Below are 27,445 nucleotides of genomic sequence, written 5' to 3'. Positions count from 1 at the left end.
TGTAGTCTATAAATGGAGTTTTCATATAAAAACAACAGTTGTAATGATATTTTTTGTCAATTCTAATAAATTACAATGGTAGCTTCCAAAGTATGTAGTCGAAATTACCTGAATATTACTGAATTATTAAAAAAAAAACTTTAATTGTGTTAGCAGGTGCAAAATTGCGGCCATCTTGTTTAAATCAAAACTGAAAATTAGCTCCCCTTTGAACTCTCCTGTGTCTTACGATCGTTTTCATCAAATTCTATTTTTATTTTCTTCAATAAATAATTTTCTACCTTATTGATTTTTGTAATTTTTGGATATAATCATCTTACAAATACAAGGAATACGTAGATACTATTGTTTTCATGTGAAATTCAGTGTTACTATTTCCGAAATTTTCAATATTTTAGCACCGGGCGTAATTTATTTCTTTGAAATATACTTAAAACTTCAAACTTTTGTTTTTTATAACATTTTAACTGTAAATAATTTACATGATGGGTTTGTTTTACTATACACATAGATTCGAAAAAACAAATATATAACAAATAAATGTTATCAAAGGCAAGATAAATTACTTTTCTACCAAATTGGATAAATTTTTAGTGTTTTTATTTAATGTAAAGTGTTTATTCGGCTTGAAAAACATAGTGTTTACCGATGTATTTGAAAAATGCAAATGGCGGCATGTTTGTTTGGGAAAACGAGTTTAAACAAAAAAATTATACAAAATATTGTTAGAAACTCGCTCAATATATGTTACCGTAACATAGGCGGACATATATTCGGTGGGTTGCTAACAGTATTTTGTATAATTTGTTTGTTTGAACTCATTTTCCCAAACTTACCGAGTTCAATAGTGAGCATGCCGACATTTTTCTTTTTAAAATATATCGATAAACATTGTATGATTTTCGAAGTGATTACACGTTTTAAAGTGACTGGAACTACTAAAAACCTTTCCAGATAGGTAGAAGAGTAACTTATCTTGCCTTTGAAAACATTTATTTGGTATATATTTGATTTTTGACCACTTTTTCGAATCTATGTGTATAATAATACAGAACCCTAAAAACATATCCAGTTAAGTAGAAAACTAAGTTATCTTGCCTTTGATAACATTTATTTGTTATATATTTGTTTTTTGACAACTTTTTGAATCTATGTGTATGGTAATACAAACCCAAAATTTAAATTAACTTGATAATACTATTTAAAATACATGTGCATATACTGCACAAGTACTCTTATTATTATCATAATATCATAGTAATAATAATAAAAAACTGGTGTAGATGATATCGACTGGTGTCACACCAACTAGTTGTGAAGGGTCAGGGAGGATGGAAAGACCGAAGTGCGAGAGTACTAACACTGGAAGTATGCAGTTCAAATCTGGTACCTTGGGGAGGTATTTTGTCACCCAAACCCCAGGAAACACCAATGGCCGATGCCAACGAGAAATCAGTGACAATGGCTATTGCGATAACATGCAATCATCTGCACAAGTGGTCAAGGGGTGGAGAACACTGGAAATCGGGGGAGACTTGTTGTCACTTGGTCCCTAGGGAACACCACAGGTTACTGCCAGTGAGTGATCACTGATGATAGCCTATGAGACAACTAATACGCTACACATTTTGATGAAAAACATGAGAAAAAAATGGACATAGAAAAACAGAAAACCAAAACTTTAAATATAATTTCTGTATTTAAAGTAATAATTATTTAAATATTTCAACATATAATCTTGTAGGCAAAATCCAGCTTCCCAATAAGGGGCACTCTGGATAGGAAAAAAAATAATCTCAGTCATGAAAGATTTCTCTTCCACCGACTGAGGACAGAAAAGGTAAAGTGTAGCATCAAAACAGATACTACACTGTGATCTTGTTCCAAAGGCCAAAAAAATATTTGTGTTTAATGTTTCTTTAATTGTTTGTTCCCTACATTCATAATTCAGTTGTATCAGTATTAAATTGTATATTGCTTTAAAATTACTTAATTTTACATAGATAATGTTTATATTTTATATTGAATAAAGTTCAGTTTCAGTATTAATCGAACTGTGTTCCTTTTTCTTTTTAGAAATGTTTTATTGCTCTTTTTCAAATGGCCCTTATATAGTACTGACAGTCTGACAAATCTTACCAACATTTCCTGCAGACATTTTTCAGTTAACAGGCCTTCTTCTTACTCTCGGTGGCCGTGGTAATAAGTGCCAGAGAACTCACTGAATTATCTGCCCTTGTAAAGGAACTGCATTAACGTCATTTCCGGCGGATGAAATTGTCCTTCACACAACATGGCCACATCTCGCTTGCTAAACCTGACCTTGGGGCTAACTAAGCAGGCGGTTACTCGCCGCCAGGTAAGACCCGAATTTTATTAATGTTGCCTAGAAGCTTAAAGAAAACGTTAGGATGAAAATTGATACAATAAAAGAGGATTTTAGTTTTTTCGTATACGGTTACATGTCCTCAAAGGACAGCGGGATGAACGATTTCTAATTCATTTAAAAAAAAAAAAAAAAAAAGCCAGACTGATGAATGTACGCGAATTATGAACGATTTTATTTTTCTTTTAAGTTGGATAAAGATCATTTATTTTCTTCTAGATTAGTTTAAGCCTTTCTTTTAAAAATATGAAATCTAAGTCGTCAGTGGATCGGAATATTTATAAGGTTAAAATTTTATGTCGAAGGTCACTAATAATGTTATTGTTATTGACTTTTGTAAAAAAAAAATGTTTTTTTAATACATGATTTATCAATGTTATTTCATATTTTTGAAAAGGTGGATAAAATAGAAAGTTAAAAAATTTTTGATCGTCAAATATGTAGTTGAAAAACATTCTATTCATAATATCTAAGAAGAAAATAGTGATTCTTGAAAAATCTCATTTGTAATTTCGCTTGCTTTTCGTTCAAATGTTCGATTAAAATGGCGTATTTTTTTTTTTGTTTTACTAAAGACAGCGTCCGAAAAAAAGTGTCAGCTAACATTTTTTGGCTGGGTTTCTACCAGTATTTAGTTTTATTTTCTATTTTTGAATGATTATCCAGATTCGAAAGATCTGACCCTCTTGGTGTATCAGAAATTTTTGACACCCCTAACACGAAACTGCGAATAAAATATAAAACTCGTAGTTTCTCTTTTTAAAGTGGGTTGTTTATTTTCTGTATGGAATATACTTCCAAAATAAACTATTAAAGTTGTTCAAAAAATAATAGAAATATTAGTGTTTACAAAATGCCGGCGTGCTTCCATGCAGCCATTTTTTTTATGTAATAAAATCAATAGAATTTTACGAGTTAAATATTTTTCAGTTTTTAAACTTTAAAAATCTATCAATTTTTCTATTGGTTCAATTTTTCAGGGTTAATGTGAAATTTTATGCTCTTTCCAATAAACCGAATATAATATTTTAGAGAAACGATTTTTTTTTTTCAAATTCACCCCCCCCCCCATTTTGAAATGTCGATTAAAAAGTAAATGATTAATTTATGTGGCAAAGTTTTATATATCACAAATTGGAGATAAAAGATCAATAAAGAAAATATTCTAATTTAAAACAAAAAAAAGAATATTTTTTTGGAAATTTACCTGTAAAGTCCAAAGTGTAAAACCTTTTTTTTTTTTTTTTTAACCACGTTGTTTGTTTTTTTGTTTTGTATTTTTTTAATGAACTCTTAGTCCTTGCCCCTTTACTTGAAAAAAAATTAGGGTTTGAATTACATTTTTCGAGTAGTTATAAGCTTGGAAAGACAGGGGATCGAATTAATTCACACCCCCATTTTGAAATGTCTATTGAAAAGTAAATAATTAATTTACTCACCAAAGTTTTATATATCACAAATTGAAGATAAAAGAGCAATAAATAATATATTCAAATTTAAAACAAAAAGTAGTGTTTTTTAGAAATTTACCTGTAAAGTCCGGAGTTTAAAACTTTTTTTTTTTTTTTTTTAATCACGTTGCAAGAGCTCAGAGTCACATTTTTTTTAAATTTATTTATTTTTTTATTACATTTTCACCCCAAACAAGACACATTGCCACTTTGGTGTAGGGGGCTACTATCAGGGGCAACAACTACTGGGGTACTATGTTGGGATTTGGGCAGCAAGATGTCGGTTCACATTACACTTGAATTTCTGCATGTCAGTACAGTTGGGGAAGCAGGGACCTGGAATTGAATTCCAGAGTCTAGCGGTTCTGGGGAAGAAACTACTGGATTAGAAAGATCTTTTACATCTAGGGATCTCTACTGTGTGAGGGTGGGATTTAGCTGCCTGTCGGGTTTGTCGAGGGTGTCTACGCCGTGGGGGCACAAGTGTCTGCAGTTCGTCAGAGCATTTAGCATTAAAATACTTGTAGAACAGGCAGAGGGATGCAACATTTCGTCGATGGGACAGAGGCTGAAGGTTAGATGCCAGTTCAGAGCCTATCAGATGTGCGACTCTCCTTTGAACCTTGTCTAGGAGCGAGAGACTAGTGCACCAGCTCAAATATGACAACAATACTCCATACATGAGCGAATGGTGGCCTTATAGAGGTACAGGATATTTTCGGGTGTTAGTAGTTTTCTAGCACAGTAGAGAGAGCCTACCTTCTTCACAGCGGCCCTGGCAATGCTTTCAATGTAATTGTTCCGACTCATGTTTCCTGTAAACGTTAGGCCAAGCAGTTTGAAAGATGTATTCTCAGATAAAGAGTCGCTGGCCATTGCTATTGGTGGCAGAGAAGGTTTCTTGCAATTATTGAAGGAAACCAGTTTAGTCTTGGCAGCATTGAATGTGATCATCCATTTTTGTCCCCATTCCACTACAGTTTGGAAGTCATCCTCTAGTGTTTTTGTCATTTCTTTAGATATGTGTTCATTTGTTTTCCTGTCATGCCTGTTATAGAGTGTGGTGTCATCAGCATATATACCCATCTCAGAGGCAATTTTGTTGGGGAGGTCATTAATGAATATTAGGAATAATAGAGGTCCAAGGATAGACCCTTGAGGCACTCCCGCATTTATATCATATTGTTTAGATGTATGACCGTCGAGGACAACCTGGATTTTTCTCTTATCTAAGAAGGATTTAATTATGTTAAGTATTCTACCAGTGATACCATATGATCTAATTTTCCTGAGGAGACCCTCATGCCATACCCTGTCAAAAGCCTTAGATATATCTAGAACTACTGCTCTGCCCTCCCCTGCTTTGTTCAGTGAATGGTATATACGTTCAGAGATTACAGTGAGGATGTCTGCTGTGGAACGGGCTTGTCTAAATCCATATTCTTTGTCAATCAGAAGTTTAGCATCTGTAAGGTGATGGACTAGAGCATGGTTAATTATGGTCTCAAATATTTTGGCAAAAAGTGGGAAGAGGCTAATGGGGCGATAATTTACTGGGTCAGTTCTTTCGCCAGAATTCTTGAATACTGGTACCACAGAAGCAGTTTTCCAACAGCCCGGAAAGCAAGATTCATTAAGGCATTTGTTGTAGAGTTTGGAGAGAACTGGAGCTACTTCGGCTGAGCACTTTTTTAATAGCACAGCTGGGATGAGATCGGGTCCACATGTTTTTGGAGTGTCAAGGATTTTTATGATAGCATGCACTTCACCTGAGCACAGGTGATTTTTAGATCATCTAGCGTGACGTCTGTCCGCAAAGAAAAGTCAGGCAGGGGGTGGTTGGAGGGTCCAGTGTGGAGTTGGACGCAAACCGACTGGCAAGCATAATAGCGTTGTCGGTTGCTGAGCAAACAACCTCGTGATTGTTGGTTAGTGGGGGAATTGAAATCACGCGTTCCTAATTTTTATGCTTCGATGCGTTTTTTAGTGGTTTCAGTAAATTCTCTCTTAGCTGTCGCTATTTCTTTCTTAACGTTGCTTCTAGCTTCTATATACTTCTGTTTGAACTGGACTTATGTCAGTTAAATCTGCGGTATGCATGCTGCCTTTGAGCAATGGCAGTTGCACAAGTCAAAGTAAACTATTAGGGAGAGTGGGGCTTGCTATAAAATTTCCGCATGGGAACATGTGCTTCAATTGCCGTTTTGAACCATTCAGTGGTCTCATTTGTGCACTGTTCAGCAGGAAGAGAAAAAATTTTTCCCCATGGGTATCTCTGATAAGATCTCTGATGGCTTCCCAGTCAGCCTTTTTATAATACCTTGTTGTTTTGAGCACTGGCTCTTCAGTTTTGGGTCTAGAGTTTAGGGCGATTTCGACCATTATCACTGCATGATCAGCATTTGTTATACAATCCTCGGGAACTGTGGTCAAAAACAGATCTAGAAGTGATGCGTGTTGTTCTTGCTGATCAGGGAAACAGGTTGGGAATGTAACCATTTGTGATAGGGAGTGAGATATAGAGAAGCTATGTGTTGTGCTGCCCGCTGCGTCTGTGTTAATTAGAGAATCTCAACCAGTTTTTGTGGTGAACATTAAAGTCACCAAATACATGTACTTGTATGCTAATGTCGAAGGAGAGTGCCGTGTCTATGCTGTCAGAGACTTTGTTTATTATGATACAGTCCTGGGTCGAGGGAGAGCGGTAGAGAAAATAAAAGTAGCTAATGTTGTGTTGCATGTTAAGTCTAAAGCAGATAAAGGCTTGATCGTCCGATTCTAGGTTTGTTTCTCTAGTCAAGGGCAGGGTATTATGAGTGTAAACTCCAAATCCGTGCATGTGCCTGTAAGAGTCCTTACGGCAGAGTGGAAGATATCCAGTCATGTTAAAGTAGTTAGAGGGGATGGAGGAGTGTAGGTTAGTCTCTCTTAGTGCTAAGATATCCGAGGTATTTGTTAGGAGAAATGCTTCTACATCAGCTAAATTAGTTCTAAACCCACGGATGTTTGTGAATGCAAGCCTCAAGGGAGGAGGCAAGTTGGATTTGTTTGACCCTAAACCTGGTTTAAGCTTATTTTTAGATTGTACTATCATCATATTTTTTTAAAGAATTTCAGTTTAGGTAAGGAGGAGCTGAACAGGAGCTTATGCAGAGTATCGCACATGCAACACAAGTAGACCATCAGTTGACCTTTCTTCAACTAGGATTATGGCCTCAGGAAAGCCCACCGGGGATGAGTGCAGGGTCCCTTTCCATGCGCAACATGGCACTACAAACATCCCGATATTATACAACTGTTGATGAAGCAACCACTCTAAGCGCTACCAAAGAGTTAGAGCTCCTGTACTACCATATCTGACAGTGATTTGCACTAACTATAGACCAGGAACTCTTTGTCTACAAGCACTGAACACTGCACATCATTAATTTTGATGCCACTGAGGCAATGTTGTGTTCATTGTTTGGCGAAGGATAAAAGCGATGATGATACCTTGTCCGCCAAATTTGTTTCCCAAACAGTTACAAGAATTTTGATCCAATTCATTGCAGCGATAACATTGTGTTCTTTGTGCTCATGAATAAACATTCCTTATACCACGTTGGCTCCGGCACTTCTTCACAAAATGACTAAAATCTCCGCATTCTAGCACACCGGACTCTCGCACTGGGGGAGAATCCACATTGTCTTCATAATGTTGAGATATCGCACAACTACTGCTTACTGCTGCTGTAATTGATTCCAGTTTCCTAAGGATGTTTTGAGCTCAAGCCGATAACACATCAGTTGTTAATTTGTCAATTTGTGATGACACTCACAAAAGCCTACTCCTATTCTCACGTAAACCTACCAAAAAGGTACATCTTAATATTCTGTCGTTTACACCACCAAGCACTACTGACAATTCCTGTAAATCATCTAAGTAAATGTCAACCGTTTCCCTAGGGTGAAGTCACCAGCCATAAACTGTTATCATGCAACAGAAGGATCTGTACTAAATGCTGTATATAGGTTGTGCTTGATTTCGTGTCCGTCTCGGTCAGGGTTAATACAATGCATAAGCCCCTTTGGTTAACGTTAACAGGATGACTATTGTTGGATCTTTTGTACAATTTATAAATACGTTCAGCCTTCTCAATTCATTCAATGACAACACGTCCAGCGGCAGATCCATCAAACTCTAGTATTAAACGGATTATTACTTTTAGTCACCATGTGAAGATAAGCACAAAAGCCTGCTCCTATAAGATAAGGGTTATATGTAAAAAATGAAAGAAAGCCAAAATAGCTGGTGAAAAAAAAAAAATGTCAGAACTCCTCCTCACTAATTTAACAATTCGTCAATTCGTATCAACTCTTTTTAACTTAAACGTTAATTCATGACACCAATATGTTCTCTATTGACTGGCAAAAACTTGACTGCCTGTTCTTTCTAATTCGTCCTTGTATGCAAATTGCTGCTACATGTCTATAAAGAACCCGTCTTCAAAAGATTTTTTTTTCCTTTTTCCTCCTCTGATTCTGTCACCTGACGGGCTAAACAAAGGTGTGGCTGCTTTTGTGTGTAATCCTTTTATTACAGACCCATTTGAATGTTGAAAAACAATTTTTAAAATTTTTTTACAAAAGTAAATTAAAAAAATTAGATAGAATTTGTGGATCTGTTTGAAAAAAGAAATTGTTTTATATTTGTATCAAATATTTTAGAATGGTAAATCACTTTCCTATATGAATTTAATGATCTCTTTCTTTCAATTTCACCATTTCTTTTTTTCCTTTCTTTTTTTCCTGTGTACACTTTGCTTTATTAATTTTTAGTAATAAAAGGGGAAAGGTAGTTATCCTAAAGCATTGCTGGTAAATAAATATTTAAGAACATAAGACGGCTGTTAGCAATGTAGAATACCGGGATGTTGAAGTGATGTAACATATAAACAAAAACATATGATCGAATGTCATATTTAATTATAAATTTTTGTAAAATCTTTTTCAAAATCTTTCACACACACGCACATATATATATATATATATATATATATATAGTTCATTCAGAAACATAAATCGTAAAATTGCTAACTCATTAATGAAACGGCTGTAATGGAAAAATCCAGGAAATAAACGAAGGTTATAAAAAAGAAAACGTGAGTCTTTGAATTTTTAACAAAATTTTTAACTATATTAGTCTCGCAAGTAACTGCGAGACAAACAAAATGTTACTTCGAGACTACTATTGTGTAATCCAGCGTAGGGTACCGGTAGAAAAAATAAAAAATTAATTTACTTGAGACATACTTATTGAACATTTTCTGAAATAGTACAATAATTACCTTGACATTCTTCTGTTTAGTTTAAGATATCATTTTCAGATATTTTGATACTAATACCATTATTAAAAAAATAAAAATTGCCGGATTTTAGTTTCATCAGAGTTTTCCACGACAACGTAAACAAACCACTATCCGTACTACCATAATAACAGCAACACAGAGAGAGAGGGAGAGAGAGAGAGACAGACAGACAGACAGACAGACAGAGAGGGGGGCTACTGTTCAGTATTTGTGTAAAATATTACATAACTGATTTTTCCCCTATTTTTGATTATCCGTTACATTACTACCATTGCTAAATTACTTTAGTTTAAATCCCGCATTTCCATTCATGCTCACCACCGCCCACCGAAAATTACCGACTATTACCGAATGAGCAGATGTTAAATTGTAACAAACACACATCCGTAAAGTTGTTAATGTCTGCGTTGCAGCTCCTTACATGAAACATTTTCTTGCATTATTTACAATACGTAAGCGTACTATTTTTTTTTTGTTGTTGTTGTTTGTTTACAAATACTGTGTCAATAAAATTCTTACTTTCTTTTATATTATTAAGAAAATAATAGCGTGTTACAATTTAATAATTTAATAATAATAGCGTGTTACAACATTTTTACTATAAGGGACTTACGTAGGACTCCTGGGACTTACGTAGGACCCCCCCCCCTGGAGTGAATGTGGTATTGCGGTGATTTTGTGGCCTGTCAAGAATATATTATGAATATATTATTATCATTTTTAATTTTGTAACTGCCTGTAACATTTTCTTGCATTATTTACAATTTTTTGTAAATAATGCAAGATATATTTTCCACTACAACGTAAACAAACCACTATTCGTACTACCATAATAACAGCAACACAGAGAGAGAGGGAGAGAGACAGACAGACAGACAGACAGAGAGGGGAGGGCTACTGTTCAGTATTTGTGTAAAATATTACATGTAACATTTTCTTGCATTATTTTCAACACGTAAGCGTACTATTTTTTTTGTTGTTGTTTGTTTACAAATACTGTGTCAATAAAATTCTTACTTTCTTTTATATTATTAAGAAAATAATAGCGTGTTACAATTAGTGCATGAGCACCAACATTTTTACTATAAGGGACTTACGTAGGACTCCTGGGACTTACGTAGTACCCCCCCCCTGGAGTAAATGTGGTATTGCGGTGATTTTGTGGCCTGTCAAGAATATATTATGAATGATGGCAATAAAAAAGTATATGATAAAATTGCTGAAAAAGCTAGAAAAGCTGCATATTATTGAAAAAATTAAAGATAAAATAAAACAAAGAGTTCAGAATTATAAAAAAAAAAAAACTCAAAGCGGTAAATAATGATACTTATAAAAAAAAGCAAAAAGAGTCAAATAAAAAATATTTCAATAAAAATAGAGAAAAAATGCATGCGAAAATGGCCCAGTATTATAAAAAAAATAGAGAAAAAATTTGTGCAAAAGCATATTATAACAAATATAAAAATAAACATAGAAAAACAGCATCTAAATTTACTTGCAAATTCGAAATGTCAAGCAAAGATGCTAATTTTCATCGACACAATGAAAATCAAATTAATAACAGTGACTACAGAATATCAATGACTCGTCTGTGTAGAATCGAAGATGGCTGTCCAGACTCAGCTCAGAAATTGGAATATGCTAAAAGATTGCATAACAATTTGTCTGATTTGAGTCCGAATTTGACAATTGCTCAAATGAGGAAGAAATTGGATAGTTTCCAAAGTTGCAAAGGTATGCATTCTGATAGAATTTATTGCTGTGGCCAAAGTGATTGCACGGACAAGCTGGCCCTGCTAAAACTCTTGTCACCACACTCGCAACACCTGAGAACAGTGATCAGAAAAATATATCGATTATTGTCGATTGGAACATGGCTTAACAAATATGACATCGCAATACTTGAAGGGGACTGGTCAATATATAGTGAGTTAATTTACCAGGTTAGCAGGGATGCTACTATTTCTGACCTTTACAATGAATCCTTTTCAAATGAAAATGAATTTCACACTGAGGTTTATGTTACAACAAAATATGCCAATTTGTAATCTGTAAATCATATGAGCAATCATTACATCAAAATGCTCCATATTTGTCTGAAATGACAAATTATGAAAGTATTAAGAAAAAAATTAAAGATGCTATTGAAATAAGCAAAAAAATAGAGCAAAAATCTAAAAATTATGAAAATGAAAATAACGCTGATGATGATCAAATTGATTGCGATCCTAATATGGCTAAAGAGGCAGATAAAAATGAAGCTGATTTGAATATGCCTCAAATCAGACATGTCACTGAAGTTCAAGTTTTAGAAAATGAGCAAAAATTGAATTTCATTCAAAAAGAAATTTATAATGAAATTATTTCCAAACTTGAGCAACAAAATCTTCATTGGAATGAGGAAAACCCTATTCACAGGTGCAATTGTGACGATTGTCCACAAATTCTCAAATTTATTAATGGTTTTGTGGATGTGGGCAAATCTTTTCTGATCAATGCACTGGCAGATAAAATTACTCTCACATATCCTGCCATCAGTGGACCCAGTGTAGTTATTTGTGCTCCTACTGGTGTCAGTGCTTACATTTTGAAAGGATCTACATGCCATAGAGTCTTTCAACTAAATGTGCAGCATGGTTCTACACCTAAATATGGACCATTATCAAAGGATAAAATAAAAAGTTTGAGAACCATGCTTGGATATGCGAGATTATTCATTATTGATGAAATAAGCATGGTTAGTCACTTGCAATTAGCATTTATTCACCAACGTTTGCAAGATGTTTTTGGTGATATTAGGAAACAAGTGTATCCATTTGCAAACATGTCAATTGTTGCATTTGGTGATTTATTTCAGCTTCCACCTGTTAATGAAAAACCTGTATTTTCCAAAATATCTATTCAAGATGCTAGAAAATCAAATTTGGGAATTGCTGGTATAAATTTGTGGTCATATTTCGATTATGATGAATTGACCATAAATGTGCGACAAAAAGATGACAATGAAAACTTTGTTAATATTCTTAACAGAATAAGACTTGGGTCACCAACTGATTAGGATATTGAGATCTTGAAAAGGCATCGAATCAATCCTAAACAAAAAGCAAATATTGATCAAGTTACTGATCTTTTGCAAAATTTGCAAAAGAAAATGCATATTATTTGCATTGTACCCACAAATGAATCTGCTGAGGAAGTGAATTATAAAATGTTGAAAAAAAATAATATTCATATCATTGAAATTTCAGCAACTGATTCCAACTTAAGACAAAAAACCGTAACAAAAAAAAAAAATCCAAACAGACACCAAAAACTTCTAAACTTAAAAAGATTTCTGACACAGCTGGACTTGAAACTGTGCTTAAAATTGGAATTGGTGCTAGATGCATGTTGCGTCGAAATATTGATATTGAAAAAGGACTTTGCAATGGTACAATGGGTACAGTCACTGAAATACAAATGAAAGATGGCAAAGTTGTTGCTGTGACTGTAAAATTTGATCATATGCAGTCAATGTTGAATTTGTGCAAGCTGACTATGAACTTTCTCCTGGACTCTTTGTGACTAGATCTCAAATACCTTTGTCACTCAGCTATGCTTTAACTGTCCACAAAACCCAAGGTATTTCAGTCGATGGTATCATTGTTGACTTGGGATCTGATGTCTTTTCAGATGGAATGGCCTATGTAGCTTTGTCACGTGCTAGAAAGCTGTGCAATGTCTATTTGATTGACCTTGACCCTCATAAATTGACCATGTGTAACAAAAGTGCATGGACTGAATATAATAGATTGAGGGCCAAAAGAGACAGGGTTGATTTGCCACCGCTTCCTCCTTGTTCTGTTATGCCTCAAAGTTTGTCATTGTACAAACAGACTTATAAACGAAAAAAAACAATCGTTATAGATCATGATTTGAAGCAAAAACATAATAGTCCAAATAGAAAATGGCTGAAAATAGACAATTCAATTTCTCAAAATAATTTGGACCTCAAATTGATCAATGAAAGAAATGCTTGTTTTGCTAACAGTATTGTTCAGACAATTTACCACCTTCCTTTGTTGTCTAACATCATTAAAAGCATTCCAAACATTGATTTGCCAATTCAGCAATTAAAAAGATTGCTTGTCCCTGGCACTCACAGTGTTGCTGATCTTAGAGAATCAATCGGAGGCGTTTTTAATAGTGGCCAACAAGAATGTGCTATTGCATTTTGGGAATTTTTGATAAACAAGTTCCCTGACAGTGCCAAACAATTATTCACTTTTGAAGAAAGTAAAGTGATGAAATGTCTTAGAATACACAAACAAAACTGCCAAAGACTACAAGATAGTGAATGTAATTGCACCTTTAAAGTTGGCTGTGGGTTCCAAACCTTGCAGATTGCTGGAATACCACAGAGATTAGTTATTCAACTTCATCCTACTGATGGTCGACAGCAATTTAAAAGTTTGCTCAAAACTGATGCTTCAGTGCTCAAACATTGTATCAAATGTCAGCAAAATACTGAGCACTTGGAAAATGTCACTAGAACGTTTCCTACTGCAATGAAATATTTGTGTGTTCAAATAAATAGATTTATGTTTGAAAATTATAATCCTCGGCGAATTAATGCTGAAATTATGAATTTCAGTACAAAAAAACAAAATATTTTTGGAACAAATTTCAAAGTAAAAACAGCTATTCTGCACACTTTGAATAGAGTCGATTTTGGGCATTATACTTGCATTGTTAGAAATAATATTAAGTGGAATATTGTCAGTGACACTAACTTTTCTAATAATGTCAATTTTCCTTCCAAAATGTCCAATATTGTTGGCATTTTTTTTGAAAAAATATAAAGGAAGCAAACATTTGATAAAAACAAGGTCATACATTCAATAGAAATAAATAGTGGTGGTTTTCGCTTTTAAAATTCAACCATCACCTAGGCATGGCATGGGGCTGTAACTGTTACTCTGCAGGCGAACAATAGCACTGTTATGAATCATAACTAAACTGGAGACACGATTTCTGCTTCAAGAGATAAATGTAATATAAAATTTTAACCGGAAAATTATTTTACTGAAAACTATTGATCAGTATTACACTCTAAAAAGGAAGATACTAGAGTTAAAAAAACAACAATTTTATTTACACTCAAGCAATTCAAAATTTATCTCAAAACTGACTCTTCAATTCGCAAATATTGTCAACAAAATACTGAGCATTTGCAAAAAGCCACTAGAAATAGAATTTTTCTACTGCAATGGAATATGTGTGTGTTCAAACAAATAGATTTTTATTTTAAAATTACGATCCTCAATGAATTAATTCCGAAATTATATATTTCAATAAATTTTTTTTGCAGAAATTTCATTGTAAAACCAGATATTCTTCACTTTTATGAAAGTCGATTTGGGCATTTTACTTGCATTATTTAGAATAATAACAAGTGAAATATTATCAGTGACACCAATATTTCATATAATTTTAATTTTCATTCCAAAATGTCGTCCATCAATATTGGCATTTCTTTTGAAAAATATAAAAGAAACAAATAATTGAGAAAAATCAGACCATATATCCAATCGAAATAGCAAAAACTTGAGTGCTAACCTCCCAATCAGCGTGGTATGGGGCTATAACTGTATCCCTGCAGGCGAACGATAGCACTTTTATGAATCACTTAAATTCAGAATTTAAAACAAATTTCTGTAAATTTTTTTTATGTAATACTTTTCCTGTGATCATTAGCATGTTCTATTAATTAATAAATATAATTCTATTATTTTTATTGTTGCTTACGTTGTTGATGAATAGAATTTTAAAAAGTTAAGTATTTTCTTGAAAAAGGATTTCGGCCTCAACAGAAAGATGTTCAACAAAATGTTCAACCATAAAATTTACCAAAAACTATTAATATTAAACTATAAAAAGAAAGATACTAGAATTTAAGCAAAAAATATTTTATTTCAACTCAATCAGATGTGCCTTATGCACTAATAAAAATGCAATTGGCATTTTGTTGAACTTTTTAAGATTTTAAATATTTATAAATTTTCTCATTATAAAAAACGATTATTATATTGATTATAATTTTTTGACAGAAGAAATAAAATGAATTGCATAAAAAACATTAGAAGACAAATTTTTAAATCATAAGATAAATCTAAAGTCACTAAATTATCAATAAAGTTTGTCATAATAATACATTTATTAGATTAATTTTAATTTGGAAAGATAGAAGTACAGTTAAAACATCCAGAATCAGTGAATTCATTAAATTTTATCATAACAAAAACGATTGTTTTATTTACAATGCTATTGATAAGAAAATATTTGTTTTACTTGATTAAAATTAATTAAACATAGATTATATCTGTAGTATATAAATATTTTTTTATAATGAAACAATTTATTAATTTTTGCTGATTTACGATTTTTTCATTGCCGGTTTTTATTTTGCAAATTAAAAATAATCCAATAATCTTTTTTGATAATGAAAAAATGTGCTGACAATTAAGTGATTTAAAATATTTGAATATTTTTTAAATGAACAATAAATTAAAATCAATTTACTAAATAATCATTTTTTTTCAAGATTTATTTACACAATTTACTAATATTTATTGATATAATTGGATAATTTTGCATTGTTCTTCTAATGTTTTATATTCATTTTATTTCTTCTGTCAAAAAATTATAATCAATATAATAATCGTTTTTTATAATGAGAAAATTTATAAATATTTAAAATCTTAAAAAGTTCAACAAAATGCCAATTGCATTTTTATTAGTGCATAAGGCACATCTGATTGAGTTGAAATAATAATTTTTTGCTTAAATTCTAGTATCTTTCTTTTTATAGTTTAATATTAAGTTTTTGGTAAATTTTATGGTTAAACATTTTGTTGAACATCTTTCTGTTGAGGCCGAAATCCTTTTTCAAGAAAATATATATATATATCTCAGTAAATATGGGTTTACTGTTTATTCTAATTAAGATGATCAAAAGCCTTTGATAATTTTGAGAGGTACCTCTTTTTAGTCATGTGCAAGCGACTCTAAGTCACTCCGTCCGTCGGTTGGTCTGTCTGTCTGTTGGCCTGTCCGTAACACTTTTGTGCTTGGCCTTTTTGGTTAAGATCAAAGGTCTGTTGTGTATAGATGCTGTTCTTAGCTTTTTAAGCTTTTCTTGGCCTTTTGGCCAATTGTTGATTTTTTTCACTGTATTTTTAACATGAATAAAGGATTTAATATCTCAAAGTGTAGTATCTGTTCTTACTACATGCTGTACTTATGTCTGTAACTTTGTGATGTAAAGTGGGGGATCACTTTTCTGTATTAATTCAATGTAAAATGATCACCCACTTTACAACCAGTCAGTCTCAAAGCCATTCAAGTCATTCTCCAGATCATTCAAGTTGTTTTTGAAAGATTCCAGTTATTTTTTAAGCATTCAAGTCATTCTTAAGGTCATTCAATTCATCCTTAAATTCATTATATTCATTTTAAGTCATTTACTTTTTATTTATTTAAGTCATTTCAGCCCATTTTTCGGTCATTTTAGTTTATCTTTAAGAATTTCATGTCAATCCTACATTCACGCATTTATTCATTACATGAGAGCATGCGACTAATGGCTATCGGCCTTGTTTTAAAAAAAAAAAAAAATAAACCAAAAATATGTTGTAAAAATGGAACAAGAATATAAAATCTGTCAATTTCTAATATTTTTTTCCCCCTACAAATTTTCTTAAAAGTTCAAACATTGTTCCTGCACTTGTAGATAAATTTTGAGCATCGTTTTTGACTCTGCTCAAAGTTAATTACAAAAGTTTTAGTTAAGAAAGTTATTGTGTAGAAGTTGATTTTACTTTTTATTTCTATATTTCCTTTTTCTTTTCTTTTTTACTCACTCCGAATCTTTTCACCAAGAAGAGAAAGAAAAAGTAAAAAAGAAAAAAAAGGAAAAACAGAAATAAAAAGTGAAAAAAAGATCAACTTATACACAAGTATATTTGGTAATCAAAATTTAGGAGAAAATGTAAACTACCAATGATTTTATTTGTTTGTTTTAAATCCCTAAAACACTTTGATATGAATTTCTGAACTCCTCCCTTTAACCATTTTTTTTTTTCTTTTCACACAGGTTTCCCTTTTCATTGGTAAGCGTCTGTATTCTGCTAAAGCGGCCACTTATGAACAAACTTTATTGAATGTACCTGAAACCAGAGTAACCACTTTGGCTAATGGTCTGCGTGTGGCCACAGAAGATTCTGGCATTCCAACATGCACTGTAAGTTTTCTTTTTTTTCCTTCTATTTTGTTCCCCCCCCCCTCACCCTTATCTAATTTTTTACACCTCTCATATTTAGGGAGCACACACTTCCACTTTTTTATTTGTTATTTCCCTTGTTGAAAGCAAAATTTGATTACTATAACTAAATCACATTTGTGTAATTTAGATGTGACATTTTTTTATCTGCATTTTAATTGTCCCAAAGTTAACTTATTTAACTGTTTAGGGTTTTCTTTTTTTTTTTTTTTCTTTTTTTTTTTTCTTAGCTTTCCCTACCAACTGTATGGTCCTGGATATAACCCCTTAAACTATATCCAGTGGTGAGGCCCCAGCTTGCAGGCTTTCGGGAGTGTGGAGCCACCCTTTGCCATTGCTCCCAGGTCCACTCTGACCCAGAGTGGTAGTACCTGTTAGGGTCCTAACTATGGGTTGAATAGAAACTGACTTGAAAACAACAAATATATTTTATCAAAAAAATTTTCTTCAAAATTTTTGGATTCGGCATTAAATACCCTGAAAAGAGTTGATATGCCGTAAAACAAAAACAACCAACCAACCTACTAACTGACAATATTATAAAGATTATCATGCAGGAGAAAGGGTAATAGTTAATGATGGCAACTAAAAACTCAATATGCACTTATATAGCTCTACCCCCTTTCGCCGGGAGCCGCATCCGTCGGATCCTGGCTCATGGGAGCACACTTGTGATATACCTCTAGTCGTGTTCGTCGCTCCCGGCTCACAGGACCATAGATGCAACTCGGCATCGCTACATTCATAATCGTCTAGTGGTGGATCCCTAAAGGGTGACCAGACTCTCACTGGTCACTGGAAAATACCTCTCTGCTGCTCAGGGCACACGAAATATGCATGACCCTAAGTCCATGTGGCTGCCACATTGTCCACTTCGGCCGTCACTCTGGCTTCGTGCTGGATCCGGCCTGTCTCTTCCATCGTCTGGCATCAGGGTATACCTGAAATAAATTGCATCTTTATTTAGTCCGGCAATCGAGAAACAAAGAAAAACTCAGGTCATTTTCGTATAAACCAAACAAAATAATTATTTATAAATCATTTTAAGATATTCAAGGTACACTTGGTTAAAATTAAGTTCTTTGATCCGAGCTTCGTGATGCAGGTTGAATAACTTAAGTTCATCTAGTTAATTTCCCAGCTAAGAACAAGAGCTTTTCAACTTGTCTCTTATGAGGGTTTCTCCTGCCCCCTCCCCTTCCCCAGGTGGGTCGAGGGCGATGTGCATGTCTCAATGCCAGCCAGTAAAAGACTATATTTCTAAAAAGACAATCATTTTTATAAAACTAACCTCTTCCCTCTCTGTCATTTGAAGATTACTTCTTTCTCTTTCCCATTATTTTATATTCTTTTTCTTTTCTCTTTCATAACCATATCTCTCTCTGATTCTCTCTTTTCCCCTCTCTCTTTCTCTTCAACTCAAATTACTTTTCTACCAAAGAAACTATTATCTGTCCAAACTAACTTATCACTTGTTTGGTGGTCTGGAAGTTAAATACAACAGGTGGGCCAAATGACAACATCTCACAGACATTTTGAACCCAAGTTATTGTACCTGTCTCACTCAATTAGTTATTCGAAATCCATTTTTACCAAACCCAACCAGAAAAAACAATCTCTTGCTCCAAAGAATCCTATTATCAGATTTATATCTTCCTTTCATTGAAGCAGATATTATTTCTCTGATGGATAGTGTCAGCATGCCCCCCCCCAACCATACCTCATCCTCTCTCATCTTCATCTAGCTGAACGGGATACCTGGCATCGCCTGGGATCCCGTTACACTTATAAAAAAATGTTAAAAAAAAAAAAAACTGTACACTTTTTTTACTGTCAGATTTTAAAAAAATCTCTGAGTTAGAAATTGTTGAGTTTTTTTTGTTTTTGTTTTTTTTTTTTTTGATTTGAAATTTAATGTTTTTGTTTTATTCAGGTTGGATTGTGGATAGATGCTGGCAGTCGATTTGAAACAGATAAAAACAATGGCGTGGCTCATTTCTTGGAACACATGATTTTTAAAGGTACCAAGAAACGATCGCAGACACAACTGGAACTTGAGGTGGAGAACATGGGAGCTCACCTGAATGCCTACACGTCCCGTGAACAAACAGTTTATTATGCAAAGTGTTTCAGCAAAGATTTGCCACAAGGTCTCTTCATGTTTAAGTTTCTTTTTTTTTTTTTTCCATTTTTTTTTTTTTTTAATTATCTATAATATAAATCTCACCTGTCTATTTAAATGTATGTATGTATGTATGTCTGCCTAAAACTTTCGACAGAGGCAACGGATTTTCACGAGATCGGTATCATTTTGAAGCACAACACTTCAAACGATAAATATAAAAAAAATTGACTAAAAACGTTAATTCCTTCGCCCATAACTGGGCACTTTTCTATGAGAAGGGGGTGCTTTTTTTGCCAATATTTTTGAAATTTCGATTGACTAGCCTTAACTTAAGCCTTCGCCACTTCCGGTTTGGTAACAAGGGCGTCACGTTTTTTTTGGGGGGGGGGGTCACATTCTTTTCCTCCTCCGCGGTACGGGTTCGAGCCTGCCTGCTACCACTTTTTTTTCCTCTCAACACACACCTCCAAACACTCGGGTAACACCGGGAACCCAGGCTAGTATATATTTATATATAAATTAATCAGTAATATTTTGAGATGCGAATTCGTTGCATGACCTCCATCATATCTTGAAAAATTTGTATTTCAAAATAATTATTCCTATTAGAATTGAAAGAAACAGAATAATACATTCCAAAGGTAAGAAATTTACCCAAAACAAGCTCAAAGTACGCTCAACAATGGCTAAAGAAAGATAAATACAACAGTAATGGGGCAAAAAAATTGATATATTATAATAAATGTTAATAAAAACAATATAAGAAAGTGTTGTACTCCCTGCGTAGACGAGTGCTACTGTATGGGATGATGCAAGGAAGAGGGAGGGATAGAAGCAAGACACACACAATTAAAAATGTTGAATGAAATTACTAAATGTTCAATATCTAAGTTTTAACAAAGGATGAATAAAAACGAAATAAAGAATAAAATTGTAACCAAGTTACCATGGAAACAGGGATCAGTAGCTCCAAGGTTATGGCAGAAACCCAAGAAGTTTCCAGTCTGTAGTGGAACGGGGACAAAAATGGATGGTAACATTCAACGCTGCCTTTAATAATTACAAGAAACCTTTTCAACCACCAATAGCTAAAGATACATTACCTAAAAGTACTTCTTTTAAACTCCTCACCTTAACGTTCACAGGGAACATGAGTTGGAACAGATGCATTGAGAGCATTGCCAAGGCTGCTGCAAAGAAGATGGGCTCTGTATACCATGCTAGAAAGTTACTCCTGAAAGTATCCTGTATCTCTACAAGGCCACCATTTGCCCATATATGGAGTATTGTTGTTACATTTGGGCTGATGCATCTGCTAATAATCTCTCACTCCTGGACAGTGTTCAAAAGAGAGTCGCCAATAGGTCTTGAACTATCATCTAAGCTTCAACCTCTGTCTCATCGATGAAATGTTGCAGCCCTCTGCCTGTTTTACAAGTATTTTAATAGTGGATGCTCCAACGACATACAAGCCCTTGTACCTTGTCGACGTAAATACCCCGACAAACCCCATAAGCAGCAAAGTCCCACCCCTGCACAGTAGAAATCCTTAAATGTAAGAAAGCCTTCTATTCTTATAGTTTCTTCCCCAGAACTTCTAGACTTTGAAATTCTCTTCTGGGATCCTGCTTTCCCAACTGTACTGACATGCAGAAGTTCAAGTGTAATGTAAACAGACATCTTGCTGCTCAACTCCCTACATAATAACCCAGCAACTTATGTCTCTGATAGTAGCCCCCTACATCAAAGTGGCACTGTGCCTTGTTTTGGGTGAAAATGTAATTTTTTAAAAAAACAAAAAACAAAAAGCACCTAATGAAGGTGTGCTGGGAGGAGGAGAGGGCAGGGAGGAAGGCGGAGACAGCATTGCCTAGGTTATGATACACATACACACTTTTTTCCCTGGTTTTGCACTTTTTTTTTGTGCATTTTGTTTAAATTTTTTGGCATCATGTAATTATTAAAATCATATCTAAAAAAAACGTAAATATATAATAGGATGTAAATATATGATGCATCATCATGTTAAAAAAATCCTTAGTTCTTTCATATCTCAAGGTATCATTGTATGTGTGTGTGTGTATATATATATATATATCTATCTCAACACTTGTCAAACATGTATAACTTTTGATGATTTTTTTTTGTTTGTCTTTTGGAATAAGAATGTTTCGGTTAAATTTTCAGACTATAAAAAAAAAAAAAGGTTTAACATAAAATAATTTTCTATTTGATTTTTCAACCAGTCTTTTAGCAAAGAAAATGCCATTTACAACTGACTTTTTGCAATTTTGAACAGGAAAAACCTTTTCACGTTCAGAGAAAACTGAATTTGTAAAAATGAAAACGGGTTGTCAAAAGCAAATATTTAAATATTTAAGGATTCAGTGTCTAATCCTCAAATATTTCTGAAAGGATGAAGAATCGCTGTATTCTGGGTTGAAATCTATCCATTTAACAATTATCGTTGACTAGTTTTTGACCATGAAGTGTTTTTCATACCTACTTTTTTTATACTATTTTTTTATACCCACTTTTTTTATACCCACTTTTTTTATACCCACTTTTTTTTTATACCTGTTTATATTAAGTTAATTCATGCCTTGTTTGTAGTGATTTCAATTCTAAAAAAGAATGCAAAGATTTAAAAAGAAAAAAGTTAAAATCGCTTTAGAAAATACTGGTTCTAACCCCGAACCTGGTTCAAGTGTGGTTAGGGATTATGTAACCTTTGCTTTTCTATTTTTAGTAGTATAAATATAAAAAAAAAAAAAAACACTTTATCACAAGATGAATTTTATATGGAAATAATTTCTGCTCATTAAGATGATTGAAGATCTGTCGTTGGATGTGGTGGTCGGAGGTCTATCTGGTAGAGGTTTTGCTGGTGAATTGAACAAATTTATGTAATAACCGGGATCAGGTAGCAGATGAAACTACTGAAACGATCACTGAGAGAATAATATCCAACACTGCATCCAAATTTGTTGCTGCGATTAAACATTTTTGCGTTCGTCCTAAGCCAGCTTTCAACTACAAAATAAAACCCCAATCTGCAATTTGGTTTATTACATGGCGAGTCGAGATATCTTATAAAGATACTAGAACAATCATTAGAATAAATTAATTTTTTGCCGTACCTTCAAATTTTAATTGAATTCTTTACACTTATCAGCTTTTTTTATGTAGCATTAATGTGGGGAAACAACACATTGTATGCCTCAGTCGCAAAGTGGACAAAGGATAGCAAAGAACTTCAACTCATTTTTTTCTTTTGTAACGAAAACATTTCCTCATTGTTACGGTCATAACGTAACCCACGTGATCTTGAACATTATCTCATTCTATGCTCCACGTCTGTCACATGATCATTTTCTTTCTCCTTTTTATAGTTTTTTTTCTTTCTTTACTGGTGATGACATTTCACGTGAATTTGCACATAGCCATCCACGCTATATTACACTTGCATTTATCAACCCGTTCAAGAATAGCTATCGACCACTCTCCAAACCATTTGTTTTATGTTTCAATCTAGCATGCAAGTTTAAATAGGTTTAATCCGATTTCAATAAACATTTGGATAAGAATTAGTGCTGTTGCTTATATATGTTTGTTTTTGTTTTTTTCAGCCTTGGATATTCTTTCTGATATTATCCAGAACAGTACTCTGGGGGAAGAAGAAATTGAACGTGAGCGTGGAGTCATCCTCAGAGAAATGCAGGTAATGTATCTTTTGTTCTTCATTATAATAATAGATAAATCTGCGGCGGGGCGGGGGGGTTCTCTCATGTCTATTTTTTATACTTTCATAAACATATATTTATTATGTAAATTCAAATGGAAACTTTCATTTCTAAAAGTTTTTTAAAAAGTTTTATTTTTTATAATTTCATAAAGATACAGTTCTTATAAAATTTCAAATAAAATAAAAACTTATTTTTTTTACTTTGTTATTTAAAAGTGCAAATAAAGATTGTGTCATTTTTTTTATTTGTATAATGTTGATTTTTATTTGTATAATGTTGATTTTTATTGTATACGTTTTCAATAATGTCCTTTTCTTATATTTTATTTCGATATTTCACAATAGAAATACTGAAGAACAATAAACGTGAACAGACTGATTTGCCTTGTCATCATTTCCAGTAGCACTACGTTAGAAATTAGGAAGTATGTTAACTGACAATAACTGCAAAAGTTATAGCCACTTGACTTAGGAGTGCTTTATGCCAAATTGATGGTTGAATATTATTGAATTTATATATTATTTCAATTGGAACTCATTATTGAGATGAGTGTTATTCCTATTTACTATGCCTCCCCTCGGGACAGTTAGACACCAGGGTCGTTTTTTAATGTGGAGAAAAGGAACAAAAATAAAAATTGTCTCAGTCATGAAGGATTTCTCCTCCAAGAACAAGAAATTGAAGTGCAGCATCTGAACAGATACTACACTTTGATCATTGACCCGAAATGAGTGTTATTTATTAATTTTATTTATTGCGGACTATTACCCTCATCTTTTCATAGTTATTTCACAATGTTTCGGCCAACTATTCCTCTGGCCTTCGTCAGGTGGTAACCGCGACGGATAGGAACACCGAATCTCTTAACTGCATTCTCAGCAATTACTGCCATCCATAGTTGTCTTCCCACCACGTTTTTGGCTAAGCAAGCCTATGACCGGCTTTGGGTAGGATTGAAACCACTATCTTCAGACAATTCTCACTTGGAACCGTAGGGATTAAACGTCTCTATCAGCAGTTACCACCTGACGATGCCCAGGGGAATAGTTGGTCGAAACGTTTGTGAAGCAACTATGAAAAGATGAGGATAATAGTCCGCAATAAAATTATTAAATTTATGCTCATTTGTGCATTAAATACTAATTGCTATTAATCCCTAACTGTGCATCGAACAGATAGTGTAATACTTAGTTCGCTGCAACTTATCATACAAAATTTCAGCCATATTGACGCAGTAGTTTGAGAAAACTTCTAGAGTAAATGTGGTATTGTGGTGACTAATCTGTATTGATTCCTATTAACCCTAAATTGTGCGTCGGCTGGATACCATAATACTTAGCTGCAACTTATCAAAGAAAAGGTTCCTACAAAATTTCAGTCAGATCAATTCAGTAGTTTCCTAGGAAAAGTGGACCAAACAACCATACAGAGAAATATAGATGTATATAAATAAATACAGATTGAATGCACACATCTTAGGAATATTCGTTTGATCTTGCTTTTCTGTTATTGTTTGTGTTAAATATTTTTTGTAATTTGTAAAAAATTTTCCTCTTGAAAAATTGTATGCACTGTTGTTGAACAACTGAATATTAAAAAAAAAAAAAAAAAAAAAGAAATGAATTCACTGTTTTTAAACACTTGATAATAAAATTAAGATTTAATGGTTAGAAAGACTAGCCGGGTGTGAAATTGTTTTTTCATAAATATTGCTATTTATTAAAATTAAAATTATTCATTGTTTCGAATAGTAAAATATTAATCTTCAACCAATTGGACAGTTTATTCTGGGGTTTTTTCCTCCCCACCATAAATCTTAATTTATTATCGAGTGTTTAAAACTATGAATTACTTTTTATTACTTATGTGTTCGGCAGACGCCAAAAAGCTGTAATCAAACAAAAGACATCAATTTCACTAGTGATGGGACGATTCCAATATTTTTTCCAATTCCGATATAATTACCGATTCCTTATTGAATTCCTGATTCCGACTCTTTATAATCTTTAAATATGTACTATAAAGTTATTTTTTTCCCGATTACTGTAGAAACACATGTTAAATGTGTATATATTTTCTCAAATGTGAAAATACACTTGAGGGGGTAATCTGTAGATTTTAGTTTGACTGGTAATTTAAAATCAATAAATATTTAGTTTTATATAATTACTACCAGTTGTAAAAGATTTTGTTTTGAACAAAATCAAAAAAAAAAAGAGATAATTAAAGGAATCGTTTTGGCATCAGAAAATAAATAACAAAATTTTCCAATACCGATTCCGATGCCCCAAAAAGTTTTGCTTTTTCCGATTCCAATTAATCGCCCCAACACTAATTTTCACTTCAAACATCTTAAGTCATGCCAGGGATTACCACCACCATAGCATATAGGAGGAAGAAAAACAAAAAGAAAACAAAAGAACAACTGTCTGATTTCCTGAAGATGAATATTTTAAGATTCGAAAATTTGAAGGAATAAAAAAATTTTAATAAATAGCAATATTTATTAAAAACAATTTCACACTCGTTTGGTTTTCTAACCATTAAATCTTAATTTATTTTTTTTACTTCAGGAGGTGGAAACGAATCTGCAAGAAGTCGTGTTTGACCATTTGCATTCCACCGCTTACCAAGCAACACCTCTTGGACGCACTATCCTTGGACCCACCGAGAATATTAAGTAAGTAGCAAACAATGTAATTCCACGTCATCCAAAACTCAAAAACAATGTTTTCTGTTATTATATACTAGCGGGGGTACCTGGCGTTGCCCGGGTGTTTGTAGGTGTGTGTGGGGGGGGTAAGTAATAATGACTTTATTATAATTGGTAAAAACTATGTATAAAGTGTATATAATAAAAATAAAAATAACTAAATTATTCAAAATAAAACATACTTATTACCTGTTTACTTGGTCTTTTGGCTAAGATGAAAGTGTAGTATCTGTCTTAGAATTCTCTCTCTCTGTTTCTCTATCTCTCTCTTTTCATCTTACAAAAATAAATTCTTGAAACTAAAACATTTCTTACCTGTTTACATGGTCTTTTGGCTAAGATCCAAGTGCTGTATATGTTCTTAGAATTCCAGCGGTCTCGTCTTTCGTAGAAACAAACGTTACTCGAAAAACAAATACAATCACTCTTATTAGTTTACATTTTAAAACACAGTTCCTGACTAGACATCTTTCTCTCTCTCTATCTGCTGTTGTGTGTGTGTGTCTCTCTCTATCTCCCTCTCCCTCTCTATCTGTCTGTCTCTCTTCATCTTCCTTACTCTAAAGAGTGATAAAAAAAAAGAATATGAAGTAATGCTAAAAACATTGATCGTTAATAATTTTTTAAGCATATTTTTTTTGTTTTACTTCACATTTTTTATGATTCAGCGTGTAGCGTTTATTAAATTACGTATTTCGTTTCCTGTCTAGACATCTCTCTCTGTTTGCGTTTGTGTGTGTCTCTCTCTCTCTCTTCGTCTTCCTTACTCTAAAGAGTGTTACTAAAAAAGAAAATGGCGTCTGGCTGTTTTTTTTTTTTTTGTAAAAAAATACGCTTACAAAAAATATTAACAATCGAATTGTTAATATTTTTTGTAAGCATATTTTTTTTTTTACTTCACATTTTTGGCTTGTTATTTTCGTTTAACTATCGTATCTAACTATTTTTAACGTGCTAATAACTTTGGTAACGTTGTCATAGCGTAGAAGTTCATAGTTTAGCTTGTGTGAGGGTTAAAAAAATTTTTACCGATAACAACAATGTTTTTAAATTCAGACTGCCATTACAGCTTGCTGACGTCAAGATCATGTGACATGACTCAGCGGGTTTTAAATACAAGTTGACCCAAAATAAACGGCCCCGTGTACACTTTATGTAGAAGAGTTGGCGCCCGTATTTTTGGGGGCAGTTATTAATCGATTTAAAAATATATAATGTTTAACATTAAAATGTCACTTTTGGGGGGGGGGGGGGGCTGCAGAAAATCGATCAGTTGACGCACGTCTGATGGTCCTTTTGGGCCAATTTTTCGATATTTGTCGTCCGAAGGGTGGGGCTTTCATATGAGACCAAGTT

General features: G+C 33.3%; 1 protein-coding gene across 1 annotated transcript in view; it reads left to right on the top strand.

Moving 5' to 3' along the window:
- Nucleotides 1-2,171: 2,171 nt before the first annotated feature.
- Nucleotides 2,172-27,445, top strand: part of LOC145260376 (mitochondrial-processing peptidase subunit beta-like) — a 47,687-nt gene continuing 22,413 nt past the window's right edge. The window contains exons 1-5 of the mRNA XM_080118322.1: nt 2,172-2,359; nt 17,320-17,466; nt 19,439-19,655; nt 23,260-23,351; nt 25,950-26,056. Coding sequence (XP_079974448.1) covers nt 2,294-2,359; nt 17,320-17,466; nt 19,439-19,655; nt 23,260-23,351; nt 25,950-26,056 — 629 coding nt within the window. The 5' untranslated portion in view covers nt 2,172-2,293. The remainder of the gene's footprint in view (nt 2,360-17,319; nt 17,467-19,438; nt 19,656-23,259; nt 23,352-25,949; nt 26,057-27,445) is intronic.

This window comes from Euprymna scolopes, chromosome 36, assembly GCF_053919585.1.
Source record: "Euprymna scolopes isolate OS-2025 chromosome 36, ASM5391958v1, whole genome shotgun sequence".
Taxonomy (NCBI): domain Eukaryota; kingdom Metazoa; phylum Mollusca; class Cephalopoda; order Sepiida; family Sepiolidae; genus Euprymna; species Euprymna scolopes.
This window is presented reverse-complemented; position numbering and strand designations above follow the sequence as displayed.